Genomic DNA, 27,151 nt, shown 5'->3' on the forward strand with positions numbered 1-27,151 from the left:
GTTGCACGTGACGTGGCGAACGCGCGTATGAGTCGAGTGAGGGGCCATGACTCCACCCCGCGGAATACCTCGCGGAATACATACGGGGGTGGCAGGTGGAGAAAGGATTCTATACGGTGTGCTGGAGTTATGGTTAAAGCTAAAAAAAAAAGTGGCCCCCATCGGAGGAGTGTCCGGTTGTGTAGTCGCTCCCGGTAATATTCCGTGCCTGGATAGATCTGCGCCGGGGGTTACGATTCGGCTGGGTGGACGAGCAACCTCCGGTCGTACGTAAGACCAGAGCAGGTCAAATCGGGACGATGATCAAATTAGGCTGCAGCACTACCCAAAAGCCCCGACCGGCCTCGGCGCGTGTCAAATGCGGGGTGGGTGTTCGGTGTAGTTAGTCAAGCCACGCAGCGTTCTATGTGACGTTTTCTGGTGTTATAACCACCAAGAACCACTGGTGACTTACTTTAGTCCATCCGATAATGCTGTCGCTCTAGGACACGGACAAGCGTTATTATAACGTCTGCCGTCCGGTTATAATTATGTTCTCATCTCTGCCTGTGGGTATTCATAAAGACCACCGGAAACGATAATCATACTATCGAGGTCTGCTAGAAAACATTGTATCTTTCCAGGCGATGGATGATGGGGTAGTTGTATTCATTCTCCGAAGATAAGCCAGCAGATAGGAGGTTTCAGGCTCTTAGTGTTCTGATTCGTCCATATCGTGGGCCTGTCTCGGGACTGTCTCGGGATCTTACTCATTCTCTGATAGGAGGATGGAAGGGTGATGGTTGGATTTCTCGGTTAACTTATATGCCACAAAACGAACACCTATTCTCAACTGTTTACCTCCACGTAACCTCTGTAACCCGTTTAACACCTAAGTAAATAATCCGTCCTGCAAAGGTTCCGAGTTACACGATAATCCTACGGTCTTGAATTTACTAGAGTGCTATGACTCAACAGCTTTGGCATCCAGAAGGAGTTCCGGGCAACAAGGCGCAGAGACAATGGAATCATGGGTCATCACTCGGCACCGTTTCTTCTTCGTGTCGATAAGCAACCAGATGCAAGTCCCCCATAGTGCATGTCGATGCGGCTTAAATAAGCCATAAAAAAGCGGAATCAGTTTGGTGCGTTGTAGTTTAATCAACCCCCGTTACAATAAGAATATGAGAAACCAACCCGGCACCAAGTTGCGTGTTCGGCCTCTGAGCTGTCTTGCACATGGGATGGACCTTGTGCCATCTATTCGATCTTGATCTAGTTGTACCAGTTTTAGGATGGGTATGGATGATACTAGACTGTATTCAATCAACTGTTGCCAAGACTTTCACGCGAGTGATACAATATGATTCCATTGTCACAGCAACAAAAATTTCTCAAACTCAAAACTTCAAAATTTATTTTCTCCCCCCCCAAACTCTCACATGGGTATAACCAAATTAAGCTAAACTAAAGCAATTCACTCCAAACCCCCCATTTAACAAGTGCCCAAAGCCGCAGCGGTGGTGCTGCCCAACCCAACCCAAGCCCTCATGGCGTTGATGATCGTGATATCTCTGTGCACTCTGGTGTACTTTCCAGCGGTCAAAGTGTACGAGCACGCATTCGCCACATAGGCGGTATCCTTTGGCACACCCAAGCATCCGGAGGTGCTCTGGGAGCCAGTGTACAAGGAGCAGTCAGAGAGACCGTCGGGGAAGCCGGCGGCGCCGTTGTCCATGAACATGTAGGAGGAGAGGACGAGCTTGATCTGCCAGTCAGCGTCGGTGCGGGAGAAGAGCTGGACCTCGAAGGCGCGGTGCTTGGCGGCGTCTTTGTCCTTGATGAGGACGGAGCCCTTGTCTTGCATGTCACGGGATGAGGAGCCCTGTTTAAGATAATCTGTTAGCATATCTACTCATCACGTGAGGTAGGGAAGAGGGTGCTTACGGCATTCTGCTGGTCATGGTCATCGTTCTGGATCGCGAATCTGGAGGCTGGGATAATCCACGAGCCACAGATGGGCATCTCCTTGGGGTAATCGGAACTCCAGATCTTGACCTTTGCCACATCGGCATCGCTCAAACCAGCGGCCTTCAACTTGGTATCAAAGTTAGTGTACCACGACCACTCTCCGCCATCACAAGCCAATAGCGAAGCCTCTCCTCCGAGGATGACCTCCAACCAGGTGATCCAATCAGCTGGCATGGAGCCTCCTAGTTTTTTCCTGACAAGGCCGAGGATTGTGGCTGTAGAGGCGGGACCAATATGCTTGGCGGCATCCATACGGAAACCGGAGAAACCGATTGACATGAGGTCGACAAGGTAGGTTGCAATACGGTCCTGGACATACGCCTTCTCGGTGTTCAAATCGGTGAGACCAACAAGCCATCCCTTGGTAATGATGTTGCCGTCGGTCCAGGAGCTGAGGGATCGCTCGCAGTGGAAGTCGGTGGGACCGTAAGGAACAGAGGGGAACTCGAGGGTGGGGCGGGTGCTAGTGAAGGGGTTGATGAGGAAAGTGTTTCTGGATACGTTAGCGGAATTATTCATATAATGAATTATGAGAAAGGAAATCTACCCAGAAGTGAAGTATGGGGAACCATCAGTGGCGTTGTGACCACTGTACAAGTTGCAGTCACTAACTCTGTGGTTCTGCATATCTACAGATTGTTAGTTTATTATTATCCAAAAGATACCCGAAAAGACTGCTCTTACCAGTTCCCTGACCAACCATATGGTTCGCCACAGCATCGGCGTAAACTCTGACACCTGCGGTTCTGCACGCCTGAATCATAGCCCTCAACTCAACCCTGGTTCCCATTCTAGAGTGCAATCTGTACGAAACAGGCTGGTAAACAAAGTACCACGGCCTGAACTGGTTATCCGTCTCATAGTAGTTGCTTCCCCAGACATGCTCAGTGGGGGGCCAAATCTTGACACCCATGTACCCAGCCTTTCCAAGGAATGAACACTCAGACGCAATATCATTGTATGGCCATCCAAACAACTCAACAATACCACCCTTCTGCCCGTTGTTGAAGGTGCTCAAAGCAGCGGTCAGTGCCGCATTCTGCCAGATGAAGTTCAACGGCTCAAGCACGAGCTTCTTTCCACTGGAGGAGGTGACGGTGATCGCAAGAGTAGATGTAAGGGAGGAAGAAACCTGGAAGCTATTGCTCGACTGCGAGTTACCACCGAAGTTATAGGTCAGGGTCTCTCCTGTCCTGCTCGCGGCATTGACGACAACCACAGCAGCAGTGCGACCGGAGTTGTACTGGATATCAGCATATCCAACCAAGTCCCTGTAGTTCTGGAAAGTAGAAACATATGTGGAATCGCCCTCAGGGGGAGTCTGCCAGCGGCGGGTTTCTGCAGAGTCGGGAAGAGTGTAAACGCTGTCTCCGGAGCAGCTGTCAAGGCCGTTCCAGTTTCCGCAGCCTGAAGGTGAAGTTGGAGCGGCTTCGCTGGGAACGGAGCTGAGGGTGATGGCAGGTGGCTGGGATGGAGAGACAGCGCCGGTCCCAACGGGGACAGTGGTGGTGGCAGAGGTTACCGCGGCGGTAGTGGAAGAAGAGCTGGTCACGACCGGTGCTGCCGTGGTTGTGGTGGAGGAGGAAACTGATGCAGATGTGGAGCTGGTGCTCGAGGTTGCAGAAGCGGTGCTGATCGTATAGTTGACCGAGTTGCCAGGGTCGTAATAGCTATTAAGTTGTTAGGTTATGCGGACCATGCATGCAAGGTAATGATTGACCTACCTGCTACCGCTGACATCATATTTGATATAGAACTGGGTAGCCCCTGTCGCGGTTCCTGAAAAGGTCCAGGTCTCGTAACCACTAGTGCTACTGGCTGCAGAGTAAGATGCGGCGATCACCTGGCTAGAGGTCCATGAGCTGCCAACGGCATAAACAACTGTGACGACTTTGGTGTATGCGATATTTTGAATCTAGGCTTCACATTAGCACTTATCATCACCCAAAAAGATATGGAAGGAACATACATTAATAGATCCAGCAAGAACGCCATTTGTGTAGGTATAACTAATGAGCGAAACCTGAGTAGCTCTCTTCTCAAGGAGCGGTTTCCCGTCAATCACGAGGGAGAAAAGCGCGAGGATATAGAGGAACAAAGAGTTCCTGAAAGCTTGACCGAGCATATTGAGTTCAAAGTCCTGATACGCTCTTGAAGTTGAGATGGTCGTGGCGAATGGTGAGCACTGTTCTTCTGGAAATCCATCCTGTTATATAAAATTTCAGCAGTCAGAAATTTCCTCTGATGTTCATCATACCCCGCAAGCAATAGCTGCTCACAGACATTTCCCCACATGCACATCTCGCGCAGGTACTGAATATGCTGATGCTCATCATCCTCCATCCCTGGTCCCGGCCGGCCGCTTGCTACGCGATGTTGGTACATAATATATATAGAGTAGAGTAGAGTTGAAGGTTATTCCGGCTCCAGGGGGCGAATTAACTTTGGCAAGGGAGTCGGAGAAAATTAGTAGTACTCACGAGTAACGCTGTGCGCCGAGGCTTTCATATTCCTGGCCTGTTTCTTAATCCATTTAGCCGCAACAGGCTTGGCCTCCGAATAATCCCTGCCTGCTCTCCAGGTACTTTAATACTTTATTCTCGTTTAAAGGTTTTTGGTACCTGCTGCGGTTAAGTTATTAAGGCGCCATAGTATTTTCGCGTGCGAAAACCTGGTGGTCAAGTATGCTTGGCTGGCCAGCTACGGTAGTACGCGCCAGGGTCCATACATGCCTAAGGCGAAAACGCAATCACACGTGTATGTCGGAGTCATGCAGTGGGGCTACATATGGGGCATCACGCTGTCACGCTCAGCGTGACAGGTCACAAAACGCGGGGGGGAAAAAGCAACGCCAACATGGGGCAACCTGGGGTATGGGGAAAAATAACGTTGAGATCTGAACCAGAGCGTCATGTCACTTCGGTTGAGTCCCGGAGCCTTGGACCGCGACTCCGTAAAACCCTGCAGGAATATATTGCGTTTATATTGCGATGCTGAAGAGTCTTGGGCAGCAGAATCTTAGGCTCGGAGCACGGAGTTGGGACGGCGCGACGGAGTCTGGATGTATTTGCTTTGCTTGACCGGGGTTACAACGCGGAGAAGAAGCTTGATTATGTTGCACAGCAGTGAGCCTCGCGAGATGAGGATGAGATAAGGATGAGATATACATCTACGGGTATTCTCCAGAACTGCAGTGAAGTTGGAGCACCCTGATGGCCAATAATTCAATTACTAAACCAGGATCAGGTTATTTAGTAACGCACATTGCAACTCTAATGATTTTATCCACCCGGTACTGCGACTTTCCGAGGAATAACACACCTGCAGGTGCCAAGAATTAGTACGCCTGATCTGGTGGACTGAGGTTACACGCAGGGGCATGCAATATATAAAATAGTCTGACCGGGGCTAATACTGCTGAAGAAACTGAAAGCCCGGCCGGCCTCACCTCTGCGAGTGATTTTGAGTCCGTAGTCTCGCCATTAGTAGCTGACCCTTCCAAAAAAGGTGGCGTTTGTTGGTGAGGACATTTACTTCCATTTAATATCGGTCTGGCCCGGGTATTTTAGCTTTATCGTGATCACGAGCGGAGTATGATTAAAGCCCATAAGGTTATTAATTCCAACAGTGTTTGATCAGAATATAATATGAATAGATCAGCTAACATAACATATATCCATAATATGCTTATTAGACTGCCGTTTTAAGTATTGGAGTCTGATTGCAGTTGACAAGACAACACATAATTGTGTGTGGTCTATCTACAGGGCACGTGATCGATTATATTGTTTTGTAGGAGCTTTATCAGATTCGCTGCTATACATGATTCAAGCTATAATCTTCGTATGAATAAACGGTAATCGTGATAAGATGCCGTATTAATCAATTTATCTATCCCTAGATCATTGGTCGAGCTGCCTCAAACAACTTCCGATAATGCGAGCTAGTCATTGGTCAACGGCAGGGAAAAGAGCTCCGCCCCGGCGATATAAAAATCCGCAGGTGCTGAAACAACCCAAAATTATAAGAGCTTGATATGGGGTAGGACCCGGTATCAGGTATTAAGAGCCAGGTTTATTTAACTGGCCTCGCATCGTCGGTTTCTGCAGCCGTATACATGGTGGTGTGGGGTACACGTGGCGTAACCCCTCACCCGCCCCTATATTTCCATCCTCTTTGAGTCAAAAGGAGGCCAAAAGAGGGACGAAGTATGCGCTGATATGCATGACAGATTAGCGGTTGTGGGACCATGTTTAAGGACGGATATATAGATCGATCTGAGCTTTTTCGGCTAGCTATAAAGCCTGTCTCCCTTGGATTTACTTCCGTGATACGTTACACTTTTGGACATTCGATCCATGCGTGATATTATCCTAGAGGACGACTAATGCAAGATGGCGCGCGAAGATTCTGACTCGAGGCATGATTGAATCGGGTCCTAGACCTTCTGTGTGGTTCACAGCTAAGTCGCGCAAGCGTGGGCTTAGTACATGACTCGAATGTGGAGACTCGATGAATTTGTTCATAAGGAGATAGTTCTCTGAAGCGGGGTGAAGATGGAGTAGATCGATGAGGTGATGAGCTGTCTAGGCCGTCTCCAGATCTTACTGTATCGTTCACACTCCACGCGTCCCCAGCAACCTAGCTCAGACACTACGATCCACTACCTATGGTAGCCACATATTCTTCAGTTGGTTTTAGGAAAACATCGGGGTTGTCAGGGTCTGTGATCCACGCTATTGCGCGGACCCACCTATGTTAATCTCCGAGTGATATCTCATGACGGGTTGTATAGTCTCATGCTGAAGGATACTCTCAACGAGTACTGGCGATGCCAAAGGTTGTCGGGGACGGCCTTTTTATTATACGAGTTAGCACTTAGTTGAGAGAAAGAAATGCGGCGGATAGTTCAGTGGTGGTATCATTCTGTAGCCGGCTGTCGTTCTCATCTTCACTTTGCCTCTCGGATAGTAGCCGAGTGATATTACATGACCGACCATTATTGTCTTCGCACCGCGAGCTCTAGAGTAAAACTTGAATCGGAAGCATGAGCCGTGTTCATGCATCAGGATATTAATAGCTTATATTTGGTTTATCGAGCACTTTTGATTATGGCGGGCCGGAAAGAGTAATCACAGAAGACCTACGTATGAGCTGAGGTGGTTGATCGAGACTGGGGTAGATGTCGTTGAGTATTGTAACACTTAAACTGTGAAATTCAATACTTGCTATTAGGGGTGAAAAGGATAAGAGTTGGGGAACGGTAATCGTCTAACGGCGGATCCGAGGTGTAGCGAACTTTGGTCTAGCAACTCTCACAATTGCGTTCGTAGAATCAACGACACATGTCTGTAAAGTATCGGTTTCTGAGAACAAATAAGTGTTGTACCGACAAAGAACCAACTGATACGGCTCCTCCCAGTATTGTCAAGTGCGGAATCTTGACGGACAAGGGTTAGCGAATATCTACTTGACATGTCGCAGGCATTTGAGAGCAGCGGATACCCTTGGAATAGTCGCGATACGTGTGAAATGGCAGGGGAAACTTTGGAAAGAAAATGGAGAGTGATGGTGAGAGCAAACAGAGTTGACTCTTGAGAGCAAAAAGTGAGAGCAAAAGGTAAAGGTAAACGGAAAGCATTGGTGAGAGCGGAGGTAAGAGCGAACAGCCAGAGCACTTATAACATAGTCTCAAGAACCAGCATAATCTATAGAATAATATCGAGCTTTAATTCAAATCTCATAATCTACACAAAAGCTAAACTAGTTTCGCAGTCAACAAAATGATTCGGTAGAGGCCTCGATGGTAAGTTAGTTGGAGGCCGATGCACCCTGATGCCAAGTATCTTCTCTTCAAGCCCCAAGACAATATCCCAACTTGATTCCAAAATGCCATTATAGCTGAGTAGATAGACAAGATGTTTCCGGTCATACTATTGTATAGAGACAGTAATAATATATACCATTTGCTTGTTTAACAAAATATATATTGATACACAGTATATGCTAGTAAAGGCAGCAAATAAAGTATCCATCCACATACCCTCCAGTTACTAAATACATCTTTCCTCCAAAAAACTAAACCAAAAAAAAACACTATATATCACTGGCACGGCAGCAGAACCAGGACCGGAGTTTCAACTGCCCTTACTTTACAGTTTCTTTGTTTCTAAACTCTGAGATCCACAACTACCACGCTACAAATTATTTTAAGTTTTACCCTGCAAGTATATTTCAATTCCGGATTGTTGAATTCTACCAAAACTTAAAGACAGGAATTAATCAGAGTTGTGTAGTACAATATATGTCTGGGAAATGCCATCGGAAAATATGTACTAAAGAGTGCAGTAGGGGAACGACATCAGGAAAGAAATCACTCGACAGGTAACGCGCCATTCTGCGCCCTTTGTCCGGTATATTCGCAGTAAGATGCATTAAATGATGCATTTACCGTACTAGGAGAGCCATTCGACTGCTTCAAAACGTTGCGAACAGATTACGGGCTCAAGACAGGCCATACCTCGCACACCGGGTCTGTTTCCCTTTAGGATTCTCCAGCACGATATCAATGGGCTGCAGGAAACATGGGAATAAACGGAATAATTATATAGATATTTATATTGGCTGATTTACGTAACCCTGCCCCCCTCCAGACATGATCCGCCGTCAGCGAGTCTATTGGCGTGTTTGTATGGGTCTCGTCGATTTAGATATAGGAACTTTGATTTCAATAAGGCCTACGAGAGTTCTGTTTCCTTTTGTTGATATTGCTTAAATGTCGACCGTAATCTCACTCGCGCATAGCTCACCATACCACGGGCCTCAGTAAAAGCGCCCGATCATCCCCGGCCCGCGCCACAGCGCACGCCCGCCGACCCCATGCCCCCAAAGCCCCTATAGCAAAACATGTCTCATTACTACCTACCCATCGCTACCAATCCACGACCCACTCCCCCTCCTCCAAACCCCCCGCATCAACCCACTCCTCCCTCATCTCCACATACGCCGTCCTCCCCCCACCCCCCACACTCCCCACCGCCCCCACCACCTCCCCGGCCCTCACCACCTCCCGCGAAAACGTAACCTCGCACCTGCGGTCCCCCGTCCACTCACCCAGATACGCCGCCTTACCCACAACGCTGGCGGCGTCTCGAGACACGCCTTCGACCGCCGGGAAGAGCGACGTGGTGAATGTGTGCGTTTCGGCGTAGCCGAGCCAGACGGGCGTGGAGGAGGACGCGGGGTGGAGGAGGATGAAGATCTGCAGCGGGGCGATGCGCAGCGGTTGGGCGGTGTCGGCGAGGTCGTCGCAGGAGACTAAGCTGTGTTAGATCGGTTTGGGTAGGTTATGTTGGGGAGGGGTTTTTACTGATTGTGAGGGGCTTTGTGAGGCGCCAGACGCAGGTTTGGGAGGCGAGTCCTGGGGGAGGCGGCGGCGGCGGCGGCATGGTGAGGTGAGGTGAGGCGGGTTTGCGGTGATATATTGTGATTATGCAGGTTCTGCAAGAAGCTGCAGCTTGAGTGAAGCTTTCGCCAAGGCACTGATAGTGCTTTCTTGGCAGACGCATACGTACGAAAAAGGTTCATGGGACATCACTCGCTCACATGTCATTCCCGTCGGCATTATCATTACCCCCTCGGAACCCGCAAAAGTAATAATCGAAAAACACATGAAAAACCCCATTATCTATATAGCCGACCCACCATATGTCTCAAACTGCAAACAACACGCCAAAACCCCACAAAGCAACCACAGCCCCGCACTCGCATATATCGGCACAGTTGTGAACCCCGTATTCGCCGAGATAATCCTGGCATAAACCAGGTATCAGTATAGTTAACTTCCTTATGATTATATTGCCAAGCGAAGGGAAAACATACGGCGCGAATACCCCCATAATTCTCACTAGGCACGACGCGATGCCATTACCCGTGCCTCGGTGTGGTGCCGGCAATGACTCGGCAGTGTATGTGTACAATATGCTTAACTAAGTTAGCATATCTTGCTTCTTCGCATAACCAAATGAAGCTCACGCATAGCTGAAGTTTCCAAGGATGGAGACCGCGCATTGAAACCCCAGGTCGGCTGCCTCACTGGCGGCCATCGTGTACAAGAATAGAAACACTCCAGAAACCGTGAAGGCCAATGCCATTGCCCATCTCCGGCCCAGGCGGGTCTCAATTAGGTAACCCGCAAGGAATGGGCCGGTGAGGCCGACTATGGAGACAATAAAGTAGTTTTTGTAGACACCATTTTGGGTGTTCGTTGTCTAGAAGTTCGTCAGTCGTACGCGTGGAATCAAGTTGGGGAGCACCGGTGGGGCGGCATACAGTGAATCGTGCGGCGAGATAGCTTGGAAGAAAGCTAAAATATAACGGCTGAAAGCGTGCGCATTTGTTAGCACCCCGCAGTCCGACCCACGAATCGAGGGCGGGGTTCTCACGAAACTGATCCCAACCGCAGCCCAAATAGTCCACAAGACAGTACAGTGAACCCCCATCTTCCTCGTTGAAAAGAGCGCCCTAATATGTATACCCCGATAGTCCTTCACCGACGCTACCACCACACCTAGCACACTCCTTTTCTTTTTCTCGCCTTCCACAGAGCTAGGCATCCCCATGCGTCTATCCACAGCTTCAAAGTCCGCAATTGTCAAAGGCGAAACCTTCCCGTTCTTCCGCGCAACGTATTCCACCGACGCCACCGCTCCCGCATCATCTCCAACAGCGATCAAATACCGCGGCGACTCCGGGATGCCGAAGACCGCAATACGGACCACCGCGAAAAGAAGCGTGAGCCCGCCGAGTGTGATCAACATGTACCGCCTACGCCAAAAAACACCCGTGTCAGCAACCCGCGCGCACATAAATCAGCTATAGCTAGCTGGCCGACACAGCATCCGCACATACCAGCCCATATTGTCCTCCCATCTGCACCCACCCTCCTCACCTGCCACACACGAAAAGTGAAGAAGCAACCCCCATCCCGCCACCGCAGCAATAATCTGCCCAACACACCACATGGCCGATAAGAGCGTGAGCAACCACTGCTGCCCCGGCGGTATAAACTCCAGAAAGATGAGCAAGTCCACCGGCACGCCGCCGCCCGCGCCAATCCCCGCGAGCGCCCAAAATGCGCAGCACGTTTCAAAATTCGGAGACGCGGCGGCCGCGCAGCAGAAGATCCCGGATATGAACAGGGTTATGTTGAAGGCCGGGCTAGAGGTTTTAGAACAAACCATGGGGAGCTAGGGTGGGTAGCAGGCTTACCGTCGCCCTATTATGTCGCAATTGATGCCCCAGATTGTGGCCCCGATAGTGAGCCCTACGTAGAAGCTGCGAGAAGCCGTCAGTGACTACATTGAATAACTATAGCCTAGGACGGGAGCCATACGCTACAACGAGATAGCTGACGCGGGCTGGATTGAACTCAAGGGCTATGGGTGTCAGTGATAGAGATAGCCCTTGTATTAACATATTGTCCGTAGCCCATCTAAAGCGCTCACCTCTGATAAGCCTAGGTAAACCAGATTGTACGCGGAGAAAGACAAGACTCACCCAAATCCAGTAACGAGTAATAGCCGCCATTGATACCGCCCCATGCCCATCTCTGAGAACGCTTTGCTAACCAGTTCGGACTTAAGACGATAGGCATCGCTTACAGTGCTGTCGCGATCGCGTTCCGGCCCCGCAATACATGGTTCTTGGGTTGAGGGAGCGCTACTCACGTCGGTAGATGTTGGGGCTGGTTTTTCCGCCATTGTGGACCAGGAGAAGCGTAAGGCAATCAAAATGGGTGGAATGCTTCTTATGAAGTCTTTCTCAGAGAGAGAAAGAAGGGAAGTACACCCAAGATGCGTATCTCCACGTGCGGCGGTATCTCAGCAACAGGTTACACTCCCGGAGCGAGGCGGCATGCAAGGAGGATTACGTGAGGTTTCAGCTCGGGCCTGTGTTACTTCTTTTGAATAGGGCAGGTCGATATCATATATAGGATCTACGGAGATCAGCCTAGGATGCGCATTTGGGAGACCGAGAGAGAGCTCACGATCTCCTTGCATACAGCTGCCGTCCTGCGCCGATGGATATGTCGATCTATCCCGTTGTCGGCCGGATCTTGCAAGGACCACATCGAATCATCTACGAAGATAGATAAGACTTTAAATGGGTGGTATATAGACGACAGAGTCTGTCTGCTGCATAGCTACTGTAGGCAACCACCGGCTCCGAAAGAATTCTCCGGAAATCCTCATAGGCTAAATATCTAGCCAGAAATACGATCCATTCGCACGAATTTGCCGGCCGCATGTACCAGATTCAATACCTGGAGGCGATCGACACTAGAACGGCAGGTTGAAGCTTTTATCTCGGGCATGCTAACTAAAATGGGGCTTTTTTAGTAGCTTTTACTAGCCTGTGACTTGGCATCAGCTGAATTATTAGAGCCAATATTAATGACGAGGTGGAACATAGGTAAAAACCCAAGCATTCCGGATTAGATACTGTCCAATATATATAAAGGCCGTACTTCGCGTTATTGAAACCTGCCCTCTTAATAAATCTCCCTAGGTAGCTTGCTCATTACCAGTCGATTCTTGGCGCAGATTTGTCGTTCGTCTAAGCAGACTTAAACCTTATAAAGTCTTGGGTCAAGTTACACGAATTATTAGCTATAGACGAATGTCTTGGCTTGGGGGAAACACCTAGTACTTTACCTCATTTCCTTCCTCGAATATCGTCTGAGCCTACGGCTAATAAAGTGGCTATACAATCAGGTAGAAAAGAGAAAACTTAGTCAGCTGATACCAACATATATACATACAAGTGGAATGCAGCCTCCGGCCTCGAATTAGCTAAAGCCTAGGAGAGTGAAATAGGACTGTCCAGTTTATTTACGATTTCTGAGTGGATATTTTAACGCCCAACCCACCTACGAAGTCAATTAACCATGATATCTATAGATATATATCAACAGCCAGTGGAAACTACCAACCTATGAAAGTGGATGCCTCATATGTTGCATCCCTTCCGACCTCGGGAGTAATAAGAGAGTCTATCAAGCAGAAATTTGATCTTCGATGCGGTCCTCTAATCATAAGGCGTAAGCCTAATAATGTGAAGAGAATCTGAGGATCATTGGACGGATGCGGCAACATTAAAAGGGAAACTGAAACGTGATAGCACTAGAGCACCAGTTGGTACATAATGGGCCCCAGCCCAACTAATCTCCTGGACTTCGAAACCCTTTTTATCTCCCTCTGGATAGCGATGGTCTGTTCGTGGGCAAAATTGGTTTCTCTGTGCACCAGTGACCGAATTTAGACCACCCCCCCCCCCCCCCCCACCACAATTTCTGGTGTGACAGAACTTTATAGGCGGCACGCCCCACTGAGAAATATTGCGGATAGTAGATGTTGGTGTTGGAAGTCATTCTGCTGCTGTCACTACGATGATGTAGATTCGATCTATTAATCCCTTGGATTGGTGGTTAGCCCGCCGGCTAGCCTCAGTCCTTTTGTGTTGACATAGACTAGATGAAGCTGTACGTGTGCGTATATAACTAGAACCCATGGTCCGCCACGCTCCATCATAAGCTACTTGAACTGGGTTTACAACCCTTACCAAACCCTCTATATATTTACGTCTTCTTGGACCCAGGGAAGGAAGGGTGACGATTCTCCTCGATGGAATCTTTCTTTGGATTATATGATTCACAAGAGAGCACAAACCGCAAACTTCATTAACTCGTACAGCTCATGTTCTAACCTTTGATCATGAGCATTAGAGAAAGATAGGTTAATCGCACCATATAAAGGCATCGGGTAAGATGATGGATTTCGACCCTAAAATGTATAAAACCAAGATTAGGGCAGGCGGTACTTGCGTACAAGCTTCATGCTCCCAAAATAGTATTAGTACATACCTTCAAACTGTATATATATCCATATAGGAATCTCGTCATATGACCGTTTGCAAACGGCGAACCCTCCGCCACTACGCCAGCGTCCATACTTAAGGTAGATAACTGTCGATTGACCTACTACCTGGTAAACTCAGAGGTGGCTCATTCGTCAGTGGATGAAAGAGTACCTGGATATATATCTAATTTTTAGACGTCTTCTTAATGATCTTTTCTAAATGTGAAGGGACTAGCCTTGATTGAAGCTGTCACAGTGTTTTTACGGATTAGAAAATTTGAGGGTGTACTAGATTGGTTCTACTTACAGGTAATGCCTTGAGGTGCAGCCGTAGTATACAAATCTCACGCTATACCTATTCTGTTAGAAACCCGGCCCCGTTAGAAACAGGGCCCAAATTCAATAATACACAGATCAAAAATATGTTCGGACTCCAAATGTCTATCAATCTGGCAGGAGGTTGCTAGGTATTCTATTAGGTTTTCGCTATTTAAGATATGCCAAGCACGGGCTTACACCTTCCTACTCACGTCTCTAAGCAGGCGCCATTTATTATCATGCTGATAATAAACCCAATACAGAAGGCTTTAAAAGCCTCTGTTTTCTGTTCGAGACTCATCTTATGAACCTGTGCTCAAAATTGGGTTCCAGATCTATTGTGAGTTCGAGAAAGTACGATCGAAGTTTTTATTAATGTGAACATATTAGGTCACCGCCAATGATATGGATCCTGTTCTTCTAAGCATATAAGTTGAAATATTAACGAGGATCTGTGGATAACGAGCGGGAAGGTAAAAGTAAAGATGTTTAATTGACTAGGGCATAGTATGCCAGGCGCTTATATATATAACCATTATAGCGGATATATATCTGTCATTTCTCATAATCCAATGATAGTACTGACATTAAAATAACTACTTGTGTATCCCCACAGCCCCAGAAAGTACCATATCAGATTCTCTATATCAGGTTCTCTGAACTGAGCCTCGAGTGCGAATCTGTGACGCGGTCGAAAATCTTGGCATTTCTCTTTTCGTTTTTGAACCTGATTTGTGGGCTGTTCGGGGACAGAACAGGAATTCTGCTGTAGAATACCACGTTAGATAGTGAGATTTTGATTAACTCCGCTTTAGCCCTAGTTTCCAGTTGTTGATATAATACTCGAGCTCCGAATCTCATTAACCTGCAGTGTTGCGAATCAAACTAATCACCACACCATATGTTGATGCCTTATATAAGAAGCTTAATAGACTCACATATAATCGTTAAGTTATATGAAATACGCCATCTTCTAATCTTGATACATGGGAGAGTGATACGTGCTTCTGTGCTTGCTATCGATATATATCCGAGCCAGGCTTGCGCTAAAGTAAAATATATCGGCGATCAAATGGGTGGGCATGTATGGGTACTTTCAAGTCCATTGTTTAGTCTTAAGCGGCCGTAAGCCGTCTCGTCCCATAAGGTTTCATTTGCAGGGTTATAGAGAAGAAGAAAAAGCTAAAATAGATTTCCACGCAGATCTACAATGGTGTATTAGATCCGTAAGACGCCAAAGTCCCTGAATATTAATCTATGCTGACGCGGGAGATCTAGAATAGCTGTTGATCATGATCTATAGCTATATATGTGACCTAGGTGGTTGTGCGACACGGGTAGGGTAACCGAAATCTAGTTCCCGTCTTGCATGGGTTATCACTCGATGCATGAATACAGATGCTGAAGATCCGGATATCCCGAGATCGCCAAAATTAAAGGTTAAAAGGAAAAGATCTCCCGTAAAATACTTACTCCGTTCGGATCCGGCCCAACATATATTCATGCTGTAGGCTTGAAGCGACCCCTGAGAGATATTTAATAGTAATTAATTTTGCAGCCGGTACGGTACGTACGCGTTAGTACTGATTGTATATATATACGTATTCTATGTAGTTGACTAATCAACAACAACACATACCTGTTTGCAGACATTAACATTCTTCAGCAAGTACCAGATCAAGTATTTACCGTATTATCCAGCTGCCAGGGCCCATCACCCTGACAGTTTTTGAAATTCTCGAACGAAATAGGTGCATACATGTAGGGTCTTCTTTCTAGGATGGATTCTGATACCGCGATGATTGTGATATATCACAAAGTGTAGATGAGTGATCGATTCTGAGCCGTGTTTTCGTAGGCCTAATAAGGTTCTAGTGGTACTAGCTAGTTTAAGCTGTAACCCACGTGGCCACCCAATCAAGCAACAGTCGATCCGGTCTCGAACACGTCCGGTATCGTGAAAGGACAAAATCGCGGATGATCACCTCCTCATCCTTTCCGGGCTGCAGGTCCGCATCTGATGGAGAAGGGGCCCTAGGTGAAAACACATTACAATTGCTTGTACACTCAATCGTGTCCCGAAAGTTCGGATCACACCAGAAACACACGCCCTTTTGACACCGGGCGTCTGGTTATGGGGCTAGTCCGATATTGGTAGCTGGGAGATCTTCGAAAATCGGGTGCTGAGCCCGTGGGTATGTACTGATTCTTAATCGGCATGTCCGGGCGGTTGAGCATACAATATAGGCAATCTCCGATTGCATTATCGTTTAATATTGGCCTTAAATAATGATTCGAGATAAGCAAAGACATCTGCATCGAGTTGCCTTTTCCTTGATACTCCGGCTTGCGGACAATTCCCTTAGAAAAACGCACCCGAGAGTTTCATACTGTTATATTGTTGTTGACCACACTTTGTTATGATTTGGATTAAGGGAAAATATACTCCCCATATCCGGAAAATAGTGGCCTGATAATAGGTTGACAACATTCACTAACTGCATACGGTACGTTAGCGAATGGGATACACAAGCATAGGTCGCCAGGTGAGGGAAGCGTCGAAGCGCACGTGCTTTTTTTCATGAGTCTTAGTCAAATTTCCGCGGAATTCCATAACGAGAAATATCAATGTTAATACGCCCAAAGAGTTCCTTATCCTGGACCTGCGGTATTTGGTAGTTGATGTAGCTAGTTTGATTGGGGTCCCAGCACTTCTTTAACCCCACGCTGTCGAGTTCCGAACATTACATCTCACTCCCAAGTTCACCCCAACACGAGAACGCCTTCTAAATAAAATTTAAAGGTATGAAACTCACACTCAAGAATTCTAGATCTTAATAAGGTATTCGGATCCAGATCCAGGAAAGAACGAGAAAGTTTAACCTCTCAAGCTCAGGACTATTGGTATGTGGTAGCGCCGTACAAAGATGTCTTCCCACACAGGCTTTAACCTCCTAGATTATAGGTCCTCGTTCCTACACCGAGTACCCGCAATTTGCTGGTTTTCGGCCTTGTAAGTAAAAAGGGATGTAAGGTGTCAGCTACACGAGTGTGTTCGATCCTATATAGTGACCTGACTGATAGAGAAGACGATCGATGAGCCATCATACCCACAACACACAAGACATGTAAGGAATATGGGAGCTATGTATTCTTGCAGAAGCGTTGATGAACCCCAGTTAACCGTGATATAAAGTGTTGGGTAGGATTGCAATTATATCTATTTATTATGATATATTGTTAGTGCAAGTTCATTGAGAGTATATCGTACATGTATCCAGCTTGGATACATGTGTACATATAAGGCGTTGGCTCGCGATCGAAACATACCGTCTGAAATCGAGTGCTATGCAACACCTACGTATGGTATTGAAGCGAATATATCAAGTTCCTAGATGCAATATATCTAGATTTCTCGGCCCAGTACTTGGCTGCTGTCAAATATTTGGCGATATACTCTATGCAATCCTCCAAATGGTCCGATTCAAGCGGTGATAATAGTGGGTAGGATCATGGATACACATGTTATGGCTAGAGGGTCGATGCCAATATTGTTCGTATCGGTAGACTGGTAAACGAATAAGACACGGTTAATGTAACGAATATATAAGGTTCTAGGAGGACATATTACGCATGTGTAGGTACACGCAGTTAATTAGGTAAGTACGTTCATGTGGCACAGCCGGTGGCTGGGGAGGCTTGTAAGTCAAGCTCAAGTGTCAAGACACGTACATGTAGGTATCACACAGCACCCGAGTCACCATAATTCCTTTACCGATATATAGAATGATTCATCTCAAAATAACCAAGATAAATATCTGTGTACGATCAATTTTTGCTTTCGCTAACAAAGCCAGGCTTCAATAAAAAACCTTGAACTACAAGTAGCAGCACATGTATTCGTGCTACAGCACAAAGTGGATGATATGCACGTACTTTTCAGACAAGGATGAGGCGGCGGTCACTACTCCCCGCTCAGATCAGGAAATTAAATTTCCTCCTATGAGAATAAAACTGGGTGCAGCTGTAAGTATCTCCTTTACATGTTTTGATGAGAATATATAACTAGATCTAAATTGTAGCTTAACATTTTGAGTTCCTGAACAACACACGTATACATATAGGTGATTTCGATTACCGGATAGAGGGGAAGGCACTCTCTAACTCTAGATTGGAGATGAATGTGATCTCATTCTAGAGGCAATCTCACATCTTTGTGACCGTGAAAACCTTAAACAATACGGACGTACGTAGAATATGCGTTGTTATCGAATCATGATCAGTACCGTATCTGACATAGATAAAGAACTACCTATCAATTATAAGGGTGAGTTCCTCTAACTCTTTAAGGCCGGGGCTGCCCTGTATTTATTAAACACATGCACATGTAGCTATAGGTATATATAGCTAGGTAGGGCTTATATACCGAAACTTATGAATGAGAGTACTCATCTAATCTTCCACATTACAGCACCTATCTACTATCCCTTAAGCTGTTACTTGAATGCTGCCAACATGAGACATGGGAACACCAGGCGAGCTTCGCACGCAAGCCACAGAATTGAGACATGATACTTGGAAAAGTTGGCAGCTTTAACAGCGTAAGGGATACTTCGGGCTATTCCTTCTACTCTACCATAATATATATCAAGAACCAATCGTATTAGGCCGGGGATGAGCCTTGCTTGGGCAAACAGCCGGGCGCCAAGGAGATCACGTGGCACTTCCGCAAAGGTTCCTCCGAAGTAATGCCGAAGTGTGACCGAACAACCGTCAGAACGTTTTTCCGTGCTGGGGGGAAACATAGGGATCCCCCCGGCATTCCGGCTTTAGAATAATAGTGATAACAACAGTGAAAAGTACAGCGGGGCAATACAGCGCGAGTCTCACATGAGAAAGCCCGTTGGCTATATCGCAATGGGCCAGCTAAGAACTGGAGAAGAGAAATTCCGCACAGTATAAGAAGAAGAAGCCGCGGCTTTCTATTCCTGTTAACCGGAAACAAACCCACGAACCCGCAGACCGACATCAAATGTTTTCACGACTACTAACGTCAAACATCTACAATGAGCTTCTGAGAAGCGTAAACAAGATGATTATGAGGACAGGCACCAAAGCCTTAGACAGTGACCCGCATCGTGCGTGGTGGAAAGAGGCCTCGGTGTATCAGATTTACCCATCGTCTTTCAAGGACTCAAATGGTGACGGATTAGGAGATATCCCGGGTATAATAGAGAAATTAGACTACATGAATAGTCTTGGGGTTGACGTTGTGTGGCTTTCACCAGGTCAGTAATACAGCTACCGTTTCTTACAATTACTAATACACCTCTTAATACGCGGAACTTATATGCCCATACTCACAGCGCACAGTATACAAATCGCCGCAGGTAGACATGGGGTATGATATTTCCGACTACTACGATATCGATCCCCGATATGGGACCGTAAAAGACATAGAGACATTGGTCAATGGTTTGCATTGCCGGGGCATGAAGTTAGTTATGGACCTTGTGGTGAACCATACTTCGGATCAAGTCGGTTAAATTACAGCCATCTTTAAATATGTGTGGTATATAGTTGGACTTATTCTAATATTGATCCAATAGCATGACTGGTTTGTTGAATCTAAGGCCTCCAAAAACTCTCCAAAAAGGGATTGGTACATTTGGAGACCCGCAAAATATGATGCGGATGGGGCTAGGAGACCTCCGAATAATTGGAGTTCAATTTTTGGTGGTATGTAATATCACCACACCCTCATTTACTTCAATACTTAGAAATTTGTTTCATAATTCTATAGGGAGCGCTTGGAGATGGGACGAGCACACACAAGAATATTACCTCCACCTCTTTTGTCCAGAGCAGCCAGATCTTAATTGGGAGAATCCCGCCGTCCGCGCTGCCGTATATGACGCTATGTCCTTCTGGCTGAATAAAGGCGTCGATGGTTTTCGTATGGACGTTATCAACCTCATCAGCAAAGTTCCGAGTCTCCCGGATGCGCCGGTGACACTACCAGGCGAGCCATGGCAGCCGGGGACGCAATATTATGCAAATGGGCCGCGTATGCACGAATTTTTGCATGAGATGAGAAAGGAGGTATTGGATAAATATGACACTATGACAGTGGGCGAGATGCCATGGATTAAAGAGCCAGGAGAGGTGTTGAAAGCTATCGGGAGAGATCGGAAAGAGTTGGATATGGTTTTCCAGTTCGATATGTATGGAATCTAAAGATCGACGGCTCATCGTATCACGGCTGGGCTAACTGAGTGACAGCGTTGATATGGATCTTGGTGCGTCGGGAAAATTCACAAAGCACGACTGGGATCTAAAGGAGCTAAAGGGTATTGTTAACACATGGCAAACCTTCATGCAAGAACACGACGGATGGAATGCACTTTTCTTGGAGAACCACGATCAGCCGCGCTCGGTCAGTCGCTTTGTGACTGATAAGCCCGAATTACGAGGATATGCAGCAAAGATGCTAGCCACATTTTATGCGTTACAAAGAGGGACCCTATATTTGTATCAAGGGCAGGAATTGGGGATGTCTAATCTACCAAAAGATTGGGATATTACGGAGTATAAAGATGTGGAAACTCTTAATCATTGGAATCAGTATGTTGATGACCGTATATTATGTGTTGATGATCATGCTAAGCGTGCTTTCTCAAAGGGTTCTCGAAGAGAGAGGCGGCAATGAGGGAAATATGGATGATGTGATGGAAATGATTCGATTTCGAGCTCGTGATAATAGTCGAACTCCTATACAAGTGAGTTACTGTGAAAACATAGCTCAATCTTTCGTAAAGAGAACTGACATGTCATTAGTGGGATGATTCCGCCAATGCCGGGTTTACCACCGGAAACCCATGGATGCGTGTCAACGACGACTATAAATCCTGGAATGCAGCTCAGCAAATATCTGATAAAAACAGTGTGTATAACTATTGGCGCTCACTTCTAGAGCTCCGCAAAGGCTACGAAAAATTATTCATATATGGTCATTTTAAGATGCTGACCTTGGATAACCAAATGGTATTCGCATATCAAAGAGATTTCGGGGGTGCAAGGGCTGTAATTGTTTCAAACTTTTCTGCAGAGGCAATTTCTTGGTCAACGGAGGATGAGGGATTAGACTTAAAGACCGCCGAGCGAATTATGGGAAACTACGATGACTCTCAGATCAATGATGGGGTTCTGCTTCTGAGACCACTGGAATGTGCGGTATTTATCTTTTAAACCATGTGCAGTTTGCACGACCTTGCGAGATGGTATATTTGCTTCTCTAGTCGGCTCGGGGACTCCGGGGAGGGTTGAATTATGGCTTTTTCTTTCCTTTTTATGATTGACGTTTCAGTGGACGTGGTACGGCTTTTTCTTCTAGTTTCATGTAGCCATCCGTTATACATTATAACGCAATACATATCAAAATTATGAGAAATTCAGACGAACACATGTTTTTGATTGTCATAAATCAACTATAAATCCTGAATATGACCCTGTAAGGTCCCTTCAAACAGCTTCGTTGGGCCTGCATAAAGCTACATGCAGGGGGAAAGTCTATTTCAACCGCAGTTTATCAATAAGTTGCTTTTTTGGACTGGCTTACTTGGCATGGAGAAGCATCCTACGCAATCAGAAGCCATCACAAGCAAGCCACTACTAGCCTACTGTCATGGACCCCGCGCTGGAGTTCCAGAATTCCATACTTGTGACAGATCAGACAACTTGGCTTGGTAGCGAGAACGGTGTGGATTCTATGTGTGCGCGAACTCTATTGACAGCCAGCCGGTCGTGGACGAGGAAGGGAGAAGTTTCTATATTCCAAACCTGATGGGTGGTGGACCAGAGCCTTACTCAGATCAAGGCCTGGATAAAGCAGGTGGATACCTACTGCACCTAACTACCTACTCTACGCGCACCAATCTTAAGGGAGCACGGCCAGTATGCATGCATTCGTACAGCACTTGTACCTACATGTACTCAAACCGAACTTAGGCTAATAATTTCCATGCAGCCACCTCTGTTTTGAAAGGATTAGCTCAAGCTGACTTAACCACGAATGCATTGGCTGCATAGAACCCCCCCCCTATGTAACTGGTACAGTTTACCCCGGAGTAGACTTGCGCATCCCCCGTTGACTCTCATCACTCAAAGAAGCATCTATCTTGCGGGGTAAAGCTGTAAGCCATATTATTACAGGGGTCCCATTACACACCTATTCACTCTCTGCCCCTGGTTTTGCCTACAAGATAATTTCCCCGCGTCAAAGAATTCCAAGTCGTCATCGATACTATACGATACAATACCACTCTGCTCCGTTGTTCTACTTTCGCCCTCTTCCGAAAACAAAAAAAGGTTCTTACTGCTTCCCAAGCTCCTCAAACCATGCAGCCGAGTGGCTCTCGCAATGTATCAGTTCTAAGGCCGGAGCACTAACAATGTTCCCGTTCCCGTAGGCATCTGCTGTTGGTGTAGAGGCGAGGCCGATAACTACATACCTCCCTTCCCCCGAGAGCCCCAACAGCATCCGAGACGATCTTTTATGGAAAGATATGTCGGCATTTACAATACCCACTACCAACAATCGAGCCTGTGATTGCTGTAATAGACGAAAGGTCAAATGCGATAGGGGGCAGCCTTGTCAAAGCTGCTTTCGGGCAGAATTGGCTTGCACCTACGCCACAATACCCAGAAAAAGAGGCCCGAAAGGACCCGCGGCGAAGAGAATATACGCCATCAAGCAGGATCAACTACAGACAAGGGAGACAGCAGCGAGAGCCACACCAGAGGAGGTGGGCAAACCGAGAAACTACTCGCGTTCTCCAAGCCCTGATGCTGATGAGCAGGTGGATACCACCGATTCACTCCTCCTTCAGTTCATCCCACCTGGCTCGAGTATTGGTGATGTCCAGTTTGATCCTACTTCTCTCTTTACGTCGTTTTTACGGTTTGATCATACACCGAACATCCACTCAGGAATCTTTGAACCGCATCCGATGCTTGCGCGCTCGTCAATCGATGGATGCTTAGAGTTATTTTTCAAAAACATGTACCCAATCATGCCCATCCTTCATAGAGAATCATTCGCCGTGCGACTTGCGAACTACCAGTCCGAACCAGAACTATATGCACTTGTATGCTCCCTATGCGCCATGACGATGATACAGCTATTCACCACTCCCGGCAACCATAGCGACCTACTATCGCCAATCTGCGAAGCACTAATTTCAGAATCATTAAGAGCAAGGAAATATTGCGACTACATCGGATCAACCTCTACCGAAACTGTCCTAACCTCTTTCTTCCTCTTTTGTTCATACGGGAACCTTGAAAAGAACAACCATGCCTGGTATTATCTCAGGGAATCTATATCTTTTGCGCAATCTATCGGGATGGATGACGAAAAGAGTTATATAAATCTTGACGTGGTCGAAGCCCAGCAACATCGGCGCATATTTTGGCTTTTATTCATTACCGAAAGGTGTGTCTTAACCCTACCTTATTTACCTGCTTATTTAATCGTATGATGTTTTTTTTCTCGGTAAATACCCCGAACTAATCCAAACTCCTCACCCCCACAGAGCTTATGCGCTGCAGCGCCACCGGCCCCTCGGCTTGAGAAAAACTATATCCCTCCCTTCGCCCGACGATTCCCGCGTCGACCCAACTCTACTCAGTAACTTCATCACCCTTGCAATGCTATTTCAAAACGTCGATCATTCTTTCCTCGATCTATGGAACGAGGGGGACGATAGTGAGTTTTCGGATAGCATGACCCTCAAACTTCATCAACAGTTACGGTCTACGATACCACCCGTAACTGATGCAATCAGGATTCAGAAAGCAGATATACTTGTAAGCCAGCAATGGCTACATCTGCTTGTGTGGCAGCTGAGTCTGATTAAAGGATGTTTGTCGAGTATGGCACCGGTCGAAACCATGAGGTTACAATTTCCGGTTACAATCGCGAAGAGTGTTTTGGATGTTACATCGCGAGTATCTGTAAATGATTTGGAAGCACACGGTATCGGAATGGTACGTAGAATTAATCTTTCTAATAAAATAATAAGATCGCGCCATATTAATCTAACTATTCACATGCACAAGTAATAAACGAAGAAAATACAAATGCTGACCTCACGCAGCAGGAGAAGCTATTCGATGTCGGATGCGCTCTCTCGGATGTTATAGTCTGTGTTCCAGACCTTGCTACTATATCAGCATTCGAAGTGAGCCCTAAAGATTGCCTTCATGAACTAATAGCCACCCTTGCAAATCTACGCGGAGGTCATTCCCGTTATTTGAATGCATTGATCGCGAAAGCAGATGGCGTCCTGCAACTAAATTCGCCATCGGCTACAACCTTCCAGCCCTATCTAATGGAAACCAATGATGACCAAGAAAGTTCCGAAAATGAGAGGTCCAGAACCATCTCACCGTCTGACTCCGATAACCTGACGGAGATTCTGTATGTATAACGGTTGATCTGTTTGCACGGGCAATCTTTTCTCCGGCTCTGAAATTCAGGAAGTCTTCATGGAAATACTCCCCGCTATGGATCCTGGAAATTTTGTGTTGTGCCTTTTCTGTTCTTCTTTCAGATTAACGAGGAGGGCATATCCTTTTGATGTCAATGATGTTTATTGTATCACTATTTTCATAAATTTGCCATTCAGTAATCTTGATTCTACTGTCGATGAAGGAAGACGGCATCGGCAGATGGTATTTCCGGCAGACTAAATGGAGCAGATGTACCAAGATCTGGGACGGGGATTACAGATTTGTGATCAAAGAAAACAGCGGCTACTACCAAATCTACACTATCTTCGGGACTGGTGGGACACGCCATTTAGAGGTAATACTGACTGGGTATATACTATATCTGATACTGTAGAAGAAACTCAGGATAACGCGATGCACTGTGGCGGCATAATCTATCCATCAAAAATTCAAAGTTTAGAAACCTATCAATAGAAACATCTCTCTTAAACAACTCTATCGAGTCGTTTGAACCTTCCAAAGAAGAAAATCGTATCCCGAAGGCTCTACCATTGATTGGATCTTGCCAAATCACCAGCACACACTGGCTCTACGTTTTCTTAGTCATCCAGCTCCGAGTGACTTTTGATGAAAAACGCACCTGGTTACTGCAGATCACTTGAAGCAAATAACCAGGAACACGAATCCTAACAGAGTTTTTGACGATCGAAACGCGTGGGTATCAATTATCCCGCCTATGGCAAGCATGGGTGCACGCTTCTCCGCCCGGGCCCAGCTCTGGCCGAAATCCACAACACTTGCTGCATTTCTTCAGACGTGGCATTTTTCCCAATGAAGCGCCGCGCTCGGCAGTTGCTAAATGACTTATGATGAATGAGAATGCTGTACACTTCATCATTTCCCCCATTTCCCCCTGCTCAGCTTGCTGCCTTGTAAAAGGAAGACAAAAAAGCAATTTCTTTTTTTTTTCCTTTTTCCATCCTTTTTTCCATTGCTAACGTATGTAGATGCAACTACCGCCTTTCCTCAGTACATACATTGCTTCAAGATCCCGGGTACAGGCCAAACATACATATATGTAGTTTAGAACGGCTGTGCGAAGACAGGTGGCGCATAAAAAGCGAGTCCTTCTCATTGGCTTTGTCCATGTATTTGTTACCGCTGCCAGATTGGGCTTGCAACAAGGATACCTTGGCGCCTCCTTTGCACTGAATGCACGATTGGTTTGAACCCGGGATTTTACCTCGATATCATGGACCGGGGCGTTCGGCAGAGTATCAAAAGCTCTCGGGTAGCCAAGCCGTTAAAATGATGCCCATCCTAGTCATATGAATTGAGACCAGCTGAGAATAACTTCTGGTAAGTTGATCTGATAGACACCGCAACACAGGGCTGCCACGCACTAATGGAGATGGGATCTCCTTTTAGTCAAGGGTGGAGATATCAACTGATCAACTGGGGGTGATGGAGAGATCTGAGACCAGGTTTCTCCGTCCCAGTAGCAAACAAGAGTAACAATTATAGTTACCGAAATGTCTCCCGTCAGAATCTGGTCGCACAATTTCCGAGGGTGATAAGTAATCGATATATCCCTTTCGATGTGTGGAGTAAAATCCGAGTATCTTTGAACTACAGACCCCACTATCTCCGTTCGTTTCAAGGGTGTATTGTTACCAGCCCCAATATTTTGAGTACAGATAGAGTTCAAAACGAGGCCTGTGGGATTGAATGGTTCCTTATATCGTAGACGGCATAGTCAAACAATAGTAGAGACCTCGTTTCGAGAAGCCTCCCTAGATACCCGCTATTAGATAAGCTCTGCGCATGTCTGCAAAATGCGGCTGAATTAAGACATACTCCATGAGAGAACCAGGCAAGTAGAGTATTGGCGTTGAGCACGGACAAGAGACAACATCCTTCGACCCCAAGAGAAGATTCAGTCAGATATTTCAAAACAACAGTATGTATCGATCCTACTAAGACTAACATTTGGCATTTAGCCGAGAAAGCTCATGCCCATGAGACATGCATTGCAGTACATACGTCTCTGCCGCAGGCGTTGTGATTAGAAAAGAGGAACCACACGTGCACAAACAACGGCTTGCTCATCAAAAAATGATAGCCTTTTTTTTTCTTCGTCAGCCCTACTCTACGGTGAACAAGCAGCTCTGCCCTGCAATGATACGATTATTTTGGCCTGGTAAATCATTAAAACCATTCAGGTCTAGCAACATTATAAATCCGCGAGGATCTGGACGTTACCGAGATAGTGACCCGAATATTAGAAATACCATATCATGTGCCTCACCCCCGCAGAGAACATTCTGTTCTGATGTGACTACAAAGTTAGTTCCTGCATAGCACTAAGTATGCGTACATACAGGAACTCTAGC

General features: G+C 46.5%; 4 protein-coding genes across 4 annotated transcripts; 1 reads left to right on the forward strand and 3 right to left on the reverse strand.

Moving 5' to 3' along the window:
- Positions 1-1,474: 1,474 nt before the first annotated feature.
- On the reverse strand, positions 1,475-4,353 carry H6S33_010571 (uncharacterized protein; the record flags this gene model as incomplete). Its single annotated transcript, XM_044842334.1, has 7 exons — positions 1,475-1,864; positions 1,927-2,503; positions 2,558-2,639; positions 2,695-3,680; positions 3,735-3,925; positions 3,980-4,216; positions 4,294-4,353. The coding sequence occupies 7 exons, from the start codon at positions 4,351-4,353 to the stop codon at positions 1,475-1,477; spliced, it is 2,523 nt and encodes an 840-aa protein (XP_044696501.1).
- A 4,588-nt stretch (positions 4,354-8,941) lies between these two features.
- On the reverse strand, positions 8,942-9,458 carry H6S33_010572 (uncharacterized protein; the record flags this gene model as incomplete). Its single annotated transcript, XM_044842345.1, has 2 exons — positions 8,942-9,327; positions 9,380-9,458. The coding sequence occupies 2 exons, from the start codon at positions 9,456-9,458 to the stop codon at positions 8,942-8,944; spliced, it is 465 nt and encodes a 154-aa protein (XP_044696502.1).
- Positions 9,459-9,697: 239 nt separating this feature from the next.
- On the reverse strand, positions 9,698-11,771 carry H6S33_010573 (uncharacterized protein; the record flags this gene model as incomplete). Its single annotated transcript, XM_044842356.1, has 9 exons — positions 9,698-9,821; positions 9,892-9,993; positions 10,045-10,280; positions 10,342-10,389; positions 10,455-10,836; positions 10,921-11,229; positions 11,281-11,346; positions 11,405-11,503; positions 11,569-11,771. 9 exons carry the CDS (start codon positions 11,769-11,771, stop codon positions 9,698-9,700), a joined length of 1,569 nt encoding a protein of 522 aa, XP_044696503.1.
- Positions 11,772-19,278: 7,507 nt separating this feature from the next.
- Positions 19,279-24,736, forward strand: H6S33_010574 (uncharacterized protein; the record flags this gene model as incomplete). The annotated part of the gene is made up of 10 exons (XM_044842367.1): positions 19,279-19,534; positions 19,620-19,783; positions 19,856-19,985; positions 20,050-20,470; positions 20,529-20,870; positions 20,929-21,025; positions 21,084-21,479; positions 22,715-23,739; positions 23,840-24,293; positions 24,404-24,736. The coding sequence occupies 10 exons, from the start codon at positions 19,279-19,281 to the stop codon at positions 24,734-24,736; spliced, it is 3,618 nt and encodes a 1,205-aa protein (XP_044696504.1).
- Positions 24,737-27,151: the final 2,415 nt, after the last annotated feature.

Source organism: Morchella sextelata (assembly GCF_020137385.1).
Source record: "Morchella sextelata strain SCLS chromosome Unknown scls_5, whole genome shotgun sequence".
Classification (NCBI taxonomy): domain Eukaryota; kingdom Fungi; phylum Ascomycota; class Pezizomycetes; order Pezizales; family Morchellaceae; genus Morchella; species Morchella sextelata.